The sequence below is a fragment of the Stomoxys calcitrans genome, chromosome 1, assembly GCF_963082655.1.
Source record: "Stomoxys calcitrans chromosome 1, idStoCalc2.1, whole genome shotgun sequence".
Taxonomy (NCBI): domain Eukaryota; kingdom Metazoa; phylum Arthropoda; class Insecta; order Diptera; family Muscidae; genus Stomoxys; species Stomoxys calcitrans.
The window spans coordinates 1,237,068-1,254,380 of record NC_081552.1 but is presented as its reverse complement, the minus strand read 5'-3'; the positions used below and the strand labels follow the sequence as shown (position 1 = coordinate 1,254,380).

General features: G+C 36.2%; 1 protein-coding gene across 1 annotated transcript; it reads left to right on the top strand.

Annotated features, from left to right (window-relative positions):
* Positions 1 to 12,822: 12,822 nt before the first annotated feature.
* LOC106096197 (mucolipin-3) lies at positions 12,823 to 16,745 on the top strand. Its single transcript, XM_013263831.2, has 3 exons — positions 12,823 to 13,377; positions 14,780 to 15,630; positions 15,696 to 16,745. The coding sequence occupies exons 1-3, from the start codon at positions 13,006 to 13,008 to the stop codon at positions 16,435 to 16,437; spliced, it is 1,965 nt and encodes a 654-aa protein (XP_013119285.1). The 5' UTR covers positions 12,823 to 13,005; the 3' UTR covers positions 16,438 to 16,745.
* The last annotated feature ends 568 nt before the right edge of the window (positions 16,746 to 17,313 follow it).

Here is a 17,313-nt window from a genome sequence, read left to right as displayed (position 1 = left end):
AAAAAAAAAAGTATCGAAAACAAACAAAAAAAAAACACCTATTTTACTACTATTAATAGAAATTTGTTTTACTTTCGAAATGGTGTTTTCTTTGAATTGTAGTGTGACCTTTACTAAACCTTAACGTCCGGTTCTTTAATTTCTAAAAATGAGTCCAAATGTAAGTTTGTTTCTTAAGTCTTGTTCCCAAGTACGAAACGCGTACATATTCATGTACATATTTTCCCATGAACATTCCGTTAAGGAACAAGGAATACTTCAATCATATCAATAAGTGCAGTCCTATTCATGTTCCAGCTAAATGATTTATTATGTCGAGTCCGATTGGAGTGCCGCTTAGCGACACCAAACTTACAAATATCGCCAATATTTGTAAGGGGATAACCACCGCTAAAAAATATGTTCTTATGTTCACATCGGTATATGAACCCAGGCGTTCGGCGTCAAAGTCGGACGTGCTCACCTCTGCGCCACGGCGGCCTCCAGTATGAAAGTATTTTTTTTCTTTTGAATATTGGAATTTTATTTTTTAAAATCACATGTTAAAAACTTGTCACAAATAAACCACATACATACGTACATGTTTTTTGAAAATTGATGTGAAAATTGATGTGAAAATTGATTTTTGACAAAATCTTATTATTGCAAAATTCGGACTGACTGACTGTATAACAACACTACACTTACTCTGATAGAAAACAGATGGTGCAAAATCATGTACCAATGTTGTCACTGTCATACAAAGACGTTGGAAATATTGTTACCAAGCGTGGATGATTTTGTGAACACGCGTTGTTGTTTCATACACCGTGCGTTGTGAACATCATTCCAGGCTATTTTTGCCCAAAATTAGGCACTTGACGTTTTAGCTCACCCAGTTAAGAAAGTATAATTTTGCCTATATATACGAAAAAAAATTCTCCAGGTGACCTTATATATTCTTCTAGGGTGCCAATTACCCAAACCCAATTAGTACGTTTTCTCCTACAAGTCGTCTTATTGTTAAGACTGCGATAAACATTATCAAATTGCTTAATTTCTATATGTAAGCTATTTTCTACTATTGTGCATTTTTTGTGGTACCAAAGTGTACCTACATGCCTCTAGCTCCATCTATAAACAAGGTAACAATAGTACTAATTTTGGTACTAAAATGTTTGAATTTTTAATAGATCATTTAGTCACCAATCATCATGCCAGGAATTTTGCCCCACCCCACTTATGTCTACAATGCAGTCCTCACAAAGACTATATTTCCTGATTGTTGGAAAAACGCAAAAATTTTACCACTTCCTAAATCCAACAATGATTTCAGGCCGATAGCAATGTTATCTTTCCTGTCGAAAATATTAGAGACTCTGATATATAATCAAATCTACGATTTCATACACACAAACGACTATCTATCGCAAAGGCAATCTGGATACAGGAAAAATAGAAGTTGCATTTCGGCTTTAATAGATGTGATTGAGGATCTTAGGTTGAATATGGAAAGCAAGATGGAATCATTACTAGTATTACTTGACCAAAGCAAGGCGTTCGATACTGTGGATCATTCGATTTCATTAACGAAATTAGAAAATTTTTTCAACTTCTCTAGTTCTTCAATAAGACTTGTGAAACCATATATAAATGGACGGTCACAATAATAGTCACAATAATAAACTATCCAAAGCACTGTCAATTAGTAGAAGAGTTCCTCAAGGTTCAATACTGGGACCTTTGTTGTTTTGTGTTTGTACATCAACGATTTGCCTGATTGCTTACAATTTTGTACTCTTCAGATGTACGCAGTTGATGTACAATTATATCTGGGCTCTAAGCCCGCAAATATTCAACAATGCACCCACAACATAAATAAAGTTTTAGATATTATAAGTAATTGGGCTGAGAATAACAGAGTGCAAATAAATCCATCAAAATCTATATGGATGTATATCAGCAAGAAAAAACTTAATGGGGGAGTCTATGAACTGAAAATTAATAACTCAGCTATTGAGTCCGTGAGACACGCAAAGAATCTAGGAATTATTTTCATCTGCTGCCGGCAAAGTTCACAGCATGATAAGAAATCTGTGGGTTGTTAAAGAGTCTACGCCGTTCGCATGTCACTAGCTACAACTTATCTAATCCCAACACTTCTATATGGCTCAGAAATTTTCCATAACTGTGACTACGTAGCTCAACAGAGACTAAGAGTTGCATTCAATAGCATAGCAAAGTACATATTTGGCAAAAAACGCACAGATAAAATATCGGCTTTTTCTTACAGTATATCCAATACGGATTTCAAAAATTTCTTGAACCACAAGAGTCTCACTTTTCCACACAAAATAATTAATACAAAGGAACCAGATTATTTTGTCTTTGGAATACCATACCACCACATATACAGATAACTAGCAACATTTCTTTATTTAAAGAAGAGTCAAAACGTTTTTTTCAATAGTAACAATTTTTCATTTATTTTCGTCAATTTAAATATTTGAAATTTTAATATTTATATTTATATATAAACATTAAATGAATAATATTAGCATTAAATTAAATTATATTGTGTATTGTTGACCCTTTTTGATTATAATTTCGTGGATAGTTGGGCTTGAGGTCATGTACAGTTATTAAAAACAGGTGTCGGTGTTTTTTATTAATTGTTTTATTTTAAATTTTTCCAATATTTCGATTAGCGCCGGTAATCTTCATCAGGGAATGGGTAACTAAAAAGATTATAGTAACATAAAACAGAATTTAAAAAACAGTGCACAGTGGTCTGTATCCGTTTTGTAGATCATACGTTCGCCAGTTGGCGTGTTATTTCATCTTTCATCTTGTTATTTTTCATCTTTCCTTATCCTGGTTTTAGTCTTGCTAAATAGGTTGTTGACGATATTGCCGCTTTTTAGTGCCAGTTGGTATGAATCCTTGTTTTAAATGTTGGAATTACCAAATCTCTCCGAAAAGCCTGAAATATATGTTGTCCTTTTATAAATTCTTGGTGCAAGTTCCTTCGTATCCGTTTATCAATACAATTGTCTAGTAGTTCCTCCATGATTATGTCTGCTACAATCGGCGATAATGGAATACCCATTGGCATGCCATTTTTCTGTTCATAAAACCTGTCGTCATACATAAAGTATCTGGAATCCTTTGTACATAAGTTTACCATCTCTATAAGTAAATCCATTGGAATTTTTGTATATTCTTGAATAATTGTCCATTTCTCCTTTATTATCGATATTGCCAGATTGACAGGAACACTGGGGAACAAGGATACAACATCGAACGAGACTAGTAATTCCGTGTCTTTAATCTCTTTGTCGTTGATTCTCGTTTTTAATTCTATTCCGTCCTTTATATAGCATATTGACGGAGTAGAATTCAATGAAGAAAGTACCAAATGGTACATATTTTGGTACCAAAATGTGCGAATGATTAATAGATTATTTAGCCATCCATCATGTATTTCTTAGTTGTACCTGCATGTCAAATTTCAGACCTCAAGCTCCATCTGAACAGAAAGTACAAAATGGTACCAATTTTGGCAACAAAATGTACGGATTTTGAATAGATCATTAAGTCATCCATCATTTATTTCTTTGATGCCAAATTTCGGAACTCTAGCTCTGTCTATAAAGAAAGTACCAAATAGTGCCAATTGCGGTACTAAACGTACTATTTCTCCCACTTCCGGTACGATTTTCCAATTTTTTTTTACCAAACATTATTTCTTCGCTCTTTTATTTGAGCCCAAGAACATAATGCTAGCCCTTTCCGCCTTCGCTGGACAAATATGTACCATATCCACTTCTTCGCCTTCTCTCACTTTCTTATTTTATCTGAGCCCTATACTGGCCCAGTCAGAAAAATCCTGTTTGGGGGTACTGATACGGCCTTTCAGATATTTCGCCCCAATGTGGGTATCATATTGGTGCTCTACTCCCAAATACCTTTGATTTAAGGCATGTATTGCTATGGTCGTTAAAAAAGTCCGGTATGGGGGTATATTTGGGGGTAAAGTGTGCCGTCATATATCAGATTCGTTATCTATTCCGAAAAATCACATTTGAGCTAGATATTCCTATCGTCGGTATATATGTGTTGTTTAAGTGGAGTTTAGGTAAGGCGTCCCTGAAACACTTGGCCATAAAACAGATATGAGATTTGAGCCCCTTATTGCCACAATCCACAAACATGTCCACTTTAAGGGGTATCTAGGGTGGGACGGGCACCCAAGCACTTAGCCCTGAAAAAATATCAACATCGTGCTCTACTCTCAAATTTGTTTTATTTGAGCCCCAATAACCATTAGTTTAGGGGGAGTTTATGGGATGAGAGGACCCCCAAAACAAGTTCGTTTCCTACTATCAAATACATATCTATTGGGTTGCCCAAAAGTAATTGCGGATTTTTCATATAGTCGCCGTTGACAAATTTTTTCACAGCTTGTGACTCTGTAATTGCATTCTTTCTTCTGTCAGTTATCAGCTGTTACTTTTAGCTTGCTTTAGAAAAAAAGTGTAAAAAAAGTATATTTGATTACTTTCATTTACATTTACTTTCTTTTAAAAAATCCGCAATTACTTTTTGGGCAACCCAATAACATGACCGGTTTGAAGGGGGATTGGGGCCTTGGGGCCTTATTCCAGGAGTTTTGCATATGTGAACCATGTTGGATCAAAATTGAGGGTGCGTTCTATATGGCGCGCTTTTCGCAAACATTTTAATATAACCAGCCCAATTCTGAAAACTTCCTGGGAATAAAATCCTCCTATTCTGATTGAATGGGGAGAGGAAAAATATGGGAGAGGGAATTTTCGAATTTTCGAAAACAGTTGTTTTGCCTCAGCTGTTTTATTTTGGCTAAACGTTTAACTATTATTTTTTGGAAAAATGAGCAAAACGAATTTATAAAGGTCACTAAAAAAATTTACAAACATGTTTAGTGTTGCTTTTGTAATGTTTTTGTTTTAATTTTTGTTTTTAATAGTACACAATTATGGCCTACAGCTGGTCACCATATTTCTGTGTTGTGATAACAACTTTCCGTCTTCATCCAACAATTAGATGCTTCCAGAGTGGTCTGGTGAGCAGATAAATAGATTAATTGTGTCGTGTTGTTTTTGTTCAAGCCACATTTTCATGTGGATGTGGCGAACCAAATCAAGCTCCTGTAGGTGAGCAAACTCCTTGCGGTCCAAAGGACCGATCGACGCGGAAACAGGTTGGCCATTGGTTATTTAAAGGCACGAGCATCATAGGCACTCAATATTTGTGCAAGAGCCGGTGCCGCCCGACCTCTCACTGAGACTCTCTGCTCGATACCAATGATCGTCCGCGATTGCCGTTGCAGCTACTCCGTATGGAGCATTCCACTATCCGCAAACTGTGGACGCACCCGGTAGCTCGCAGCTAATCTTCTCGCGAAAGCAATGAACACCACACAAATCGGAGCTCAATGTTCCGGCCTATGCGGTGCTCACAGCTATCCCGTGCATGTTGGCGTTTTCCCTTGCCAAAAGGAGTTAAGTTGGCTGAATCTATCGGATCGTTCTTGGGCAAAATACTTTATAGAGGTTTGCTTCTCCTTCGTCGTCATAAATGCTGTGGTGGTCTGCATGATACGCCGCTTTATCTAAAATTCTACATTTATGGGGCTAGAACTTGAAGATATAATCGACATTTTAGGGCGGCGGCCCTTTTTTTGTGGTTGGGGCGGCTGCTGGACATAGTGCAGCTGAAAAGCGACTTACGGATTGTAGCAACAAGTATTTTTGAAAAAAGGCAGAAGACTTCTTGCATATCATTGAGTGCCGCGCTATTCTACTTTAAGCTAAATGATAAGGGACCTCCTTTTAGTATCCGAACATAGTTCTACTTAGCGACAACTCTTTATACATATACATAGGTCTAAGAATATTAAAATATGAACTACATATTTTGAATCCTATGTATATTCATATACCAATTCTGAAATGCTCGTATTTTGTTAATAAAACCGAAAAACGTATGCAAATGTTCTATGGTGGGTGCATGACCTATTTAAACCGGGGGAACCTAACAACATTTTTACTTGTATTCAGACTTTCTTGGTCCAATTCGATTTTATTAAATTTTATCTTAAGCTCTTTACACCTAAGTTCCGACGGCAGTTTATCCGCGGTGGTTTTCCCCTCCTTTTCCCCGCCCCTGTTCCTTAGTGGAACGCAATATTACTCGGCAGACTTTTATCTTTGAGAGCAAGTTTTATATTACACTTACGGTTGTCGCTAGGTCCTTTTGACATCAATTATTTTTTTATTTCATCTTCCGACTTAAAATTAGTGGGCAAAGAAAGAAAAAGTTTACAACTGCAATAACGTGCAAATCTCTTTTTATTTCCCATTTCTACTTTCAGTTAAATCGGATTATAAATGCATCTTTTTTGGGGCCAAGACTTTAAATCAAGGTATTCGTCTATATGGCAGCTATATGCAAATCTTGATCAATCTAGACCTAATTGCAGAAATATGTGAAGGGGCTTAACCTAACTCTCTGTCCCAAATTTCTGCAACATCGGACAATAAATGCGCCTTCTATGGGCCCAAAAATTTAAATCGGTCTATATGGCAGCTATATCCAAATCTGGACCGATCTGAGTGAAATTGAAGAAGGATGTCGAAGGGCCTAACACAACTCACTGTCCTAAATTGAGGCGACATCGGATTATAAATGCGCTTTTTATGGCCCCAAAACCTAAAACTGAAAGATCGGCCTATATGGCGGCTATATCCAAATCTGGACCGTTCTGTGCTTAACTCGCTGTCCCAAATTTCAGCAAAATCGGATAATAAATTTGGCTTTTATGGGCCTAAGACCCTAAATCGGCGGATCAGTCAATATGGCAGCTATCTTCAAATCTGGACCGATCTGGACCAAATTGACGGAGGATATTGAAGGGCCTAAGACAACTCACTGTCCCAAATTTCAGCAATATCTGATAATAAATGTGGCTTTTATGGGCCTAAGACCCCATATCGGAGGATCGGTCTATATGGGGGCTATATCAAGATATAGTCCGATATAGCCCATCTTCCAGATGTGAACCGATTTTTTCCAATTTCTAAAGGCTCTGTCTCTAGGCCAAAGAGATTCCCGTTCCAAACTTGAAGACGATAGGATGAAAATTGTGGTCTATACTTTGTATACAAATTAATAGGGATAAAAAAAACAGACGGACGGACGGTCGCTAAATCGACTCAGGAAATAATGCTGTTCGTTCGGTAAACATGTCTAGCTCTCTTCCTTCTGGGTGTTACAAATAAATTCATTAAGTTGAAATACCCTGTACCACAATAGTGGTGTAGGGTATAATGAAAATATAACACCCGTTACAATAAAGTTGTGGGGACACAATACCAGACATGAACTAACTTAGGGGCGTTGGTACGAATTTAAAGATTAATTAAGGATTTTGTAAGCAGAGCGGAGTTCCCGACTTAGATTTCCTTTGTCGAAGTTACATTTTAAGATTAAGAGCGCACAACAAGCCAATTACTGGTTTAGGTGCATATCCACAGTGGCATGGGGCGTATTAATATCCACAACCCCTTTTTCAACCTAACCTACAAAGGAATTTCTATATTATGGACTATATTTAGATATAGCTGCCATATTGACCGACCTGATCGCACTAATATTAAGATTGGGCCGCTGTATAGACCGATCTGCCGATAAAGGATGATTTTGCTGAAACTGTTGCATATGAGTTCTAGGGACCTGAATAAAATATGATCTCGATCATGATGGTAGTGGAGTTATAATAAAATAGGATGATTAATATATCTATGGTGGTGGATATCCAAAGTTTGGCACAGCCGAACTTAACACGTTTTTACTTGATACAATTTGCCTAGAGTGGAACCTGTCTCCTCGGATGGAGAAATTGTTCCATTTACAGAAAGCGCAAAATACCTGGTAGGAATTAGAAGACATCTTCCTTCTTCTGTTCCTGTGGTATCACAATGGGTTATTAAACAACCCGTACATAAGAGAGCTATATCTAAATATGAACCGATTTTGAGCAATCTTCTCAGATATTGAGGAAGTTGTTGAGGAAAGCGCTGTTGTTGATGACAAGATTGGTCAATAAATGCGCTTGCAGTGGTTTTTGAAGTGAAAATCGGGCAATATACATTTATGACAGATATATATGAATCTGAACCGATTTCTTTGAAATTCATCAGTAATATCGAGAGTCATAAGAAAATCCTTCCTGCCGAATTCCTAGAGATTTGGTTAACAAATGAGCACTTTATTGCAATATTTCCCAAAATCAGACCAACATATATATGTGTTGCCTTTTATATTTCGGGATTGGACAACCCTTGTGTTGGAATTCATCTCGCCCAAAAAATGGAATTAAAGCGTAAACATTTTCGTGTGATAACTATTTACAACTTTCGACGTGGATTAACTCAAAACAGTGCATTGAAAAGCTTAATTCAATTTTTGGCGATGAAGCTCCCTCTAGGACCAGTGTTTATCGATGGTATGGTGAATTCAACCTAGGTCGTTGTTCACTCCATGACGAATACCGTGAAGGTCGTTTTGACCATCACAAAATTTTGGATCCCACAACTTGTCAATAGCTCAAAACAAGAGCCGTATCGATTGGTCGAAAGAAATGCTCCAAATATACGAAAAACTGCAGTTTTGAGCACTTTAAACATCCGATTTGATGACTCATCCGCCTTTAGTCCTGATTTGGCAACGAATGACTTTTTTTTATTCCCGTACGTAAAAAAATGAGAGGTCGACGTTTGTCGACACCTGAAGAAACGGTTAATGCGTTCAGAATTTTGGAAATACCCCAATCAGAGTGGCAAAGTGCTTCGACAATTGTTTCAAACGTTTATAGATCTTAGTGGGGAATATTTTGAAAAAAAAAATAAAGCTATTTTCGATGATTAATATTTGTGTTTCTTTTCTCTAATCCAGAAAAACATAAGGCAACCCTCATATACACATAGCCCATAAAGTCTGCGTTCGCCTGATAAACTTTTATGATTGGTTATAGAACACAAAATAAAATTATAAATCAAATCAACTTTTTTACATATATTTTTTCTTCATATTCCTAACATTAAAAAACAAAAACAAAATACTATATTTGGTTAAGCACTTTCACTCTAGAGCGATTTAAATATGATAAAAATTAAAAACAACCTCCGATGTATGCTTTGGATCGTTATCTTGTTGGAACCAAAATGTCGTTGCTAACCCTAGTTTAGTAGCACTTGGTTTCAATTTTCTTTTCAAAATATTGAGATAACCCCTTTTATCCATTTTGGACTCAATAAATTCTAATTGACCCACTTCACTAGCAGCCATACACCCCCACACCATAACTCCACCACCACCGTACTTCACCGTTCCAACTAAATTTTGTTTTTCCAGCTCAGTCCCGGACGTGCGACACACTATTTGCCGACCTTTAATGCCAAAAATACAGAATTTGCTCTCGTCGGAGAAAATAATTTGTTTCCAGAATTCAGGAGGCTTATTGATGAAAGTATTAAAAGCTTTGTCCTTCTTTCCACAATTTAATTATTATTTTTCTTTCAGATATGCATGTTTCCTTTCTTTTAGTTTCCATGTTTCCAAATTTATTAATTTTTTGTTATGATAATGAACTGAAACTGACCAAAAATAAGAACAAGCATCATAAAAAGTAACGGTACTTTCGAAGTAAACAAAGTGAACGCAGACTTTTTGATTGTCATAATTTCTTCTTATGAGACAAAAGTACCGTTAGAACAAAAAAGCAAAAGCAAACTTGTATTTTTGTTTTTGTTTTCTAATTTAAGAAATATAAAAAAACAACATATACAACAAAACTTAACTTTATTAATTTTTTTATGTTGTTTTTTAATTATTAAGAAAGAAATTGTCACATGAACGCAGACATTATGGACTATGTGTATATGTACTTTAAAACTCTTTCTATATAGCAATGTTTGCATATAAAATCATAGAAACTCTGTATGGTATTGAAAGCAATCAATAGACAAACGTAATTAATGACATTTCATTTTACCAAAAAGAAAAACTATATTAACTGTGTTTTCGATATTCCGTGCTAAGCTCAGTCCCAAACGAGTCGTATAATCGAGGTTCAACTGTATGTCTTTTTATCGATTCGGTAATCATCAATTATGCTGAGTTTACATGGCACATCTGATGTATGGTCATTGTAACAGTATTGGTGAAAACAAAGGTGTATTCGTCACATGTCCACCAACCCATCAGTGTTGGCTGAAAAATCAAAATCATTTGATTTTTTTCGATGAATGACGTCTATCGATTACCGTTTACAAAGAAATGTTTATTCATTAATTGACAGATATTGAAAAACACGTTCTGTGACAAATAAAGTGAAGAAAAGTAAAGTATGAAAAATTTAATAAAATCAAAGAAAATAAAAAACCGATGTACCGTTTTAGGCAAACGCTGTAATCAACACGGACACACGATGAGTACGATCATGATGTGCCATGTGAACTCTGCTTATGATTGGATGTGCGTAAATAAATTATCGATTAATACGGGCAAAACAAAGGCGATGAGATTTGTTATTGGGATAATTGATGCTTCAGTTCGTGTTGGTAATGTTAATTTTGCCTTTATGGATCATGTTAAATGTTTATTGTTTTATTGTATTCAAAGTTAATTTCATGTTGAGAAAATTGTATAGTTTGGAATTTTGTCTGTTCTTGAATGTAAGAATAAAGCTTGCACATGCGTTAATTATGCCAATTTTTCTATATTGTATTGAAGTTTATTCGGGTGTTCCTGGGGTTATTATTAGAAAACTGCAGCTTGTTTTTAATAGGGTTATTCGTTTTGTTTACTCGCTTCATATTCGCGGACATGTAACGCCATACGTGACTGACTTTCTGGGTTGCAGTTTTCATGATTTTTTGAAGGCTCGTGTCATGCTTTTATTCTAAAATTACCTAAGCTTAAGTCTTCTTTAGAGCGATCATTTCATGTAAGAGTAGCTAGAATTTTTAATGCTTTGCCACTTCCCCTTAAAATTTTCAATATGTCCTTTGTAACTTTTCGTAAAAAGTTGTATGTTAATTTTCGTCATAAAGGGTGATTTTTTTGAGGTTAGGATTTTCATGCATTAGTATTTGACAGATCACGTGGGATTTCAGACATAGTGTCAAAGAGAAAGATGCTCAGTATGCTTTGACATTTCGTCATGAATAGACTTACTAACGAGCAACGCTTGCAAATCATTGAATTTTATTACCAAAATCAGTGTTCGGTTCGAAATGTGTTCATTCACCGTAACGTTGCGTCCAACAGCATCTTTGAAAAAATACGGTCCAATGATTCCACCAGCGTACAAACCACACCAAACAGTGCATTTTTCGGGATGCATGGGCAGTTCTTGAACGGCTTCTGGTTGCTCTTCACTCCAAATGCGGCAATTTTGCTTATTTACGTAGCCATTCAACCAGAAATGAGCCTCATCGCTGAACAAAATTTGTCAAAATTTGAACACATTTCGAACCGAACACTGATTTTGGTAATAAAATTCAATGATTTGCAAGCGTTGCTCGTTAGTAAGTCTATTCATGATGAAATGTCAAAGCATACTGAGCATCTTTCTCTTTGACACCATGTCTGAAATCCCACGTGATCTGTCAAATACTAATGCATGAAAATCCTAACCTCAAAAAAATCACCCTTTATTTGCAGTTTTAATATTTTGTAATTTTTTCTTTTCATTGTTTTTTCAATTGTCTTAGCTATGCACATATTTTGGAGACGTAACTTAGTTAATTTTGTTTTTAGCATTACACAAAAAAAAATTAAAAACAATATATATATATATATATATATATATATATATATATATATATATATATATATATATATATATATATATATATATATATATATATATATATATATATATATATATATATATATATATATATATATATATATATATATATATATATATATACATATATATATATATATATATATATATATATATTTATTGATTTTAAAAATATAATTACTGCATTCAGCTCCTTTAGGTTGCAGAATGTTTTGAGAGTAGTCATTCATTTATCAAGTGATTTATTGTTTTCTTTTAAATCTTTTGTTTCTCATGTAATTTATTATTAGTATTATTATTGATTTTTCATTAGAGCTGTCTCAACTGAGTAGTTTTTCATCCATTATTAAGTATTTATACTTATGGAAATATTTTATAAAATGCGATAATAAATGTTTCTCAGTTCATTTTGATTTTAGGATTGGTTAAAAAATGCATAAAAGCCATAACTTATATATTTTTGTTGGTATCAAATTTAAGAATTTTAATTGTTTTGTTCAACTACTTTAAATTGTTGAAGTTATTGAAGTAGGCAATCATTTTTTTTTGTGTTTATTCGTATCTTGTTCAATGTAATTTACAATTCAAAAAAATTTTTTTTTCATTGAAGTTGTTTCAACTGAGTAGTCATTCGTTCATTTTTATATTGTAATATTTTAAATTAAATGTAGTCCATTAGTCAAAAAAGGTCATAGGGTTTGGCTAACATTTGAGCAAATAAATAAATAAATAATTAATGACATTTTAGAAAAAAGCCTCTATGAATCGTGTTTTCGATTTTCCGTCCTAAGCAAGCCGGATAATCGAGGTTCAACTGTATATCTTTTTATCGATTCGATAATTATCAGTTACACAAATGAGAATTATCGATAATATTTAAATAATCGATTATTTCTAAACCAGTCGATATCTGTTCTTCTCATTCATTCAGTGTAAATCGTCATCGTCTCTTTGTCTTTGTTTTTAAAGTTTTATGCACGTAGAAAGCTGCAATTTTTGCCAAAACAAACATTTCATTTCAATTGCGAACGTATATATCAAAGCTGTATTGAATCTCCACATAGTTGGACACTAAAAGCTCCTCTGGAGGAAAAACAAACAAAGACGTTATGTCCAGCAACAACATTTCCGCCAATACCAATGAAGGTCGTAGTAAACAGCAGCCCCAGCAGATTGAGCAGACGGGTGAGGCGGAGGATTCCCGATGTGAAAGTGATGATGAGTACGCCAGCCCTCACAGTAACACGGCTGGCTCACGCTTCTCCTACAAAGAGGCTATGAATACTCCTCTCTCCAACAATGTCGATCCCAGTGGAAATGGTTACGTGGAAGTGCCAGCCTCTTCAACTCACATCGAAGGAGTGACTCCCGCGGATATGTATGTCGAGGACCGCATGAGAAGAAAATTGCAGTTTTTCTTCATGAATCCTATAGAGAAGTGGCAAGCTAGAAGAAAGTTCCCGTATAAATTCGTGGTACAGGTAAGTGGGGAGGAAATCATGACCAACAGGGTGGTAAAGCAGTGTTGCCGCATTCGTTTTAATTGGGAAACAAAATGCAGTCTCGGCCGCTGACAATACCATTACACAAGACAAGAATACAATGCAAAGCCACTGTTTACCATCTTAATTTGATTTGCTTTGTATCACAAGCCCAGGCAAACAGTGCAGGGTACATATTTATTTTGGGATGGGTAGATTCATGCATGATGATAACATACTTATCGCTTGGTAAGCAAACTATATGGGGCTGCCCATTACATCTTTTTTGGCAATTGGGAAGAAACAAACTCCCTAATCTTTTACGCATTATTCGCCTTCATTCTGTTTGACCACTGACGAAATCGGAGTTTGCGTATGTCTGACTCAAAGACTACATTTGCTTCTGGGTGGGTGTGTGGGGTATCATATGTTGTTCTTGTTGTTTTAGTCACATTTGCTTGTGGAGGTGGCGATCCTCGTCAGCTCATTTTGCCACATGAATTGTGAACATTAACCAGTAGAATTAACAGTAGTCAGTTAGTCAGTCGCCCGTGACTAATGCCTAAATTTTTAATTATTTTGTATATCACATCTCTTATCAGACCTGAATATCAAAGTAAACGGCAAAAGCAATCAATTTTTAGCGAGTTACGATCTTAGACACTTGCTAAGATAACTAAGCAAACAAACAAAAAAACAATGAGAAGCTAGTGTAAGTAAAATATTTAAAAACAATTCAACAAGAATCATGTATTAACCCTTGTTGGTCAACCGGCTTAAAATATTTAAAACTTTTGAAACAAAACTTAGCTTTAAATGGTGTGGCAAAGATGCTTGGCACCCTTAAGTCAAAGTTTGCTGTCCACTCGCTTGCGTTTTGTTACAAATAAAATTGTATGACACTTTCTATTTAAATTTTCTCAAGCACCAGCCAAGGCATTTGACTACAAAAATATTTTCGATGATAGTGGGTGCTGTTGTGGCGTGTTTAGAACACTTGAATGGGGTCGTAAAGATTACACAATGCAAACGACTCGGGAGAAAATAAATCGCAGCACAGAAACAAAACAACAATGAATTGTCGCAGTTATCACTTGTTTTGTCTACTCAATATGTATGCGTATTTCTAAAAAAGTTTATGTTTTTGTGCTATGCCATTCGTTGCATTGCATTCGGATTCCTGCATGAAATCCCATTGATCCTTAAATTGATTAATCTTAAACTTGATGACTTGACTTGATGATTGTTGTTGTTGTAGTAGCAGTGTGTGGTACACTGAGGCGGCCGCCCTTGCCGATGAAGGAATTCATCGGGTCAATCCGGTACGTACAACCGGCTGCCATGGGATTGACTTGTATGATTGTTTTGCCATTGCCATGATTACTTCTTTCTCTTCCCACAGGTAATAAAAATTGTTCTGGTCACCATGCAACTTTGTTTGTTTGCGCACTCGCGCTATAATCACATAAACTACACCTGGGACAATCGCATTGCGTTCTCGCATCTGTTCTTACGTGGATGGGATTCGTCGCGGGAGGTTGAATCGTACCCACCATCTGTTGGACCATTTGCTCTTTATGAGAAGAGCGAGTTTTTCGACACCATCGACTATGCCATAAAGGGATATGCAAGCGTGAATCGTTCAATAGGGCCCTACGACTATCCGACACTGGATAACAGCATGGCTCCCATGAAGCTGTGTTTATACAACTACAAACAAGGCACTATATTCGGCTTCAACGAATCGTACATATTTAATCCGGAAATCGAGCTTTTGTGCGAGTCCTTGCCGCGAAACGTAACCGAAATCGGAATTCAAAAATACCTGCAGCAAATGGGCGTCGAAGTCAGTTTCTCCTCTCTGGTGAAAGCCACCCTTGTGTTTGCCATAAAGACAATAAATTTTAAAGCCTACGGTGGTCCGCTGTCTGCTCCTGATTGCTTCAAATTTGACATCACCATGTTCTTTGATAACCGCGACCACGATGGTCAAATGCTGCTGTCGCTTGATGCCGATGCCACTCGTCTGCATTGCAAAGGCGATGTGGATTTTATATCCGATGCGGAGTTTGACGCAATACTCAGGAGTATTTTGAATATATTTGTGCTGCTGGTGTGCATGCTTTCGTTTGCCCTTTGTGCAAGGGCGCTGTATCGGGCCTATCTGCTGAGGTGTCAAACAGTGACATTTTTCCGCTCGCATTTCAACAAAGAGCTGAGCTTCGATGGCAGGCTGGAATTTGTTAACTTTTGGTAAGTGAAGAGTCAAATATTCTCACGAAGTGCGTACTGATTTGTAATGCCCCATCTTGTTTTAGGTACATCATGATTATTTTCAACGACGTGTTGCTCGTTTTGGGATCCGCTTTAAAGGAGCAAATCGAACGAAAATTTTTGGTGGCCGATCAGTGGGATACGTGTTCCTTGTTCCTGGGCATTGGCAATCTGCTGGTGTGGTTTGGTGTTTTGCGTTATTTGGGCTTCTTCAAGACCTACAACGTAGTGATATTGACTTTGAAAAAGGCAGCACCCAAAATATTCCGTTTTCTGGTGGCTGCTTTGCTTATCTATGCCGGATTTGCTTTCTGTGGCTGGTTAATACTGGGACCGTATCACATGAAATTCCGATCTTTGGCCACCACCTCCGAGTGTTTATTCTCTTTAATCAACGGCGACGACATGTTTGCCACCTTTGCTACATTTTCTTCGAAATCGAATTGGTTATGGTGGTTCTGTCAGATATACTTGTACTCCTTCATATCGCTGTATATCTACGTGGTGCTATCTCTATTTATATCCGTTATAATGGACGCCTATGACACCATTAAACGCTATTACCGGGACGGCTTCCCATTATCCGATCTCAAAGAGTTTGTGGGCACTCGTACCGAAGAAGATTTAACATCTGGAGCGTTCATGAACAATATGGACGACTTTGAGCAAAGCAGTTTCCTAGATGTAATACGCAAATTCTTCTGTTGTAGGCATTGCCGCAATGGTGATGCCACAACTACCTCCGGCCCCACTGGATACACAAGCCTAACAAGTATTATAAAATGAAGTGAATGCTGTCAACTTCATCATGGAATTGTTTGCCTTTATTGTGTCGTATCGTAGTTAACTAGCTCAATGTTTTGTTACATGTGTAAGATATGTATGTACATAGGAATAATAAATGGAGTTCGAAAGATACACCATCCGCTGAGACTTTTGCCACCACTGTATATGGATAAAACCAAAGTTGGATAAGAAATGTTAAAAGTATTTGCTTTGTATCGTATCACTTAACTGTAATTGTATTGTAATTGCTATATAGTTTTAGTATAAACTATTAAACATGCATAATATATATAAAATTATAGAACGAAGAGAGAGACGTGTCTATTATTAAATCAAATTACAACATAGTTGAGGAAATAAGTTGCGTTGCATTTGCCTGAAGACATCTCTCTTACCATTAGGGTTTCTCCTATTCAATTCTTTTAGCTTTATGACGAAAGATCCGCCTGCCAAATGGCGCTAGTGACGAAGGGGGAGAAAATCAGGGCTAAAGTTTTTCTAATGTTGTTGCCAGAATTCGAAACGAATCATTTAACGTAATTTTTCGAATGTTAAGAACACATCTGCAAGAAGACCTTCCAAAGCCAAAAAGACCAAAGGAAATACAAACATTTCGTTTTTGTAGGAGATCTTCCAAGCAAGAGAATTTTGTTCCTAAAAAGCAAAAAAAAACTGATAATCTCAGCTGAAAATCGTTGAACTTTTCAAAACACCCCAATCAAAAAAGCTTTGGGCAACCATAGGGTTAGGGTTAGGTAAGGTCGAAAAGAGGGTGCCGATATTAGTCCGTCCCATGCCACTATGGGCATACACCCAAGTCAGTAATCGGATTTTTGTGCGCTCTAAAAATTAAAAAGTAACCTCGAAACAAATCTT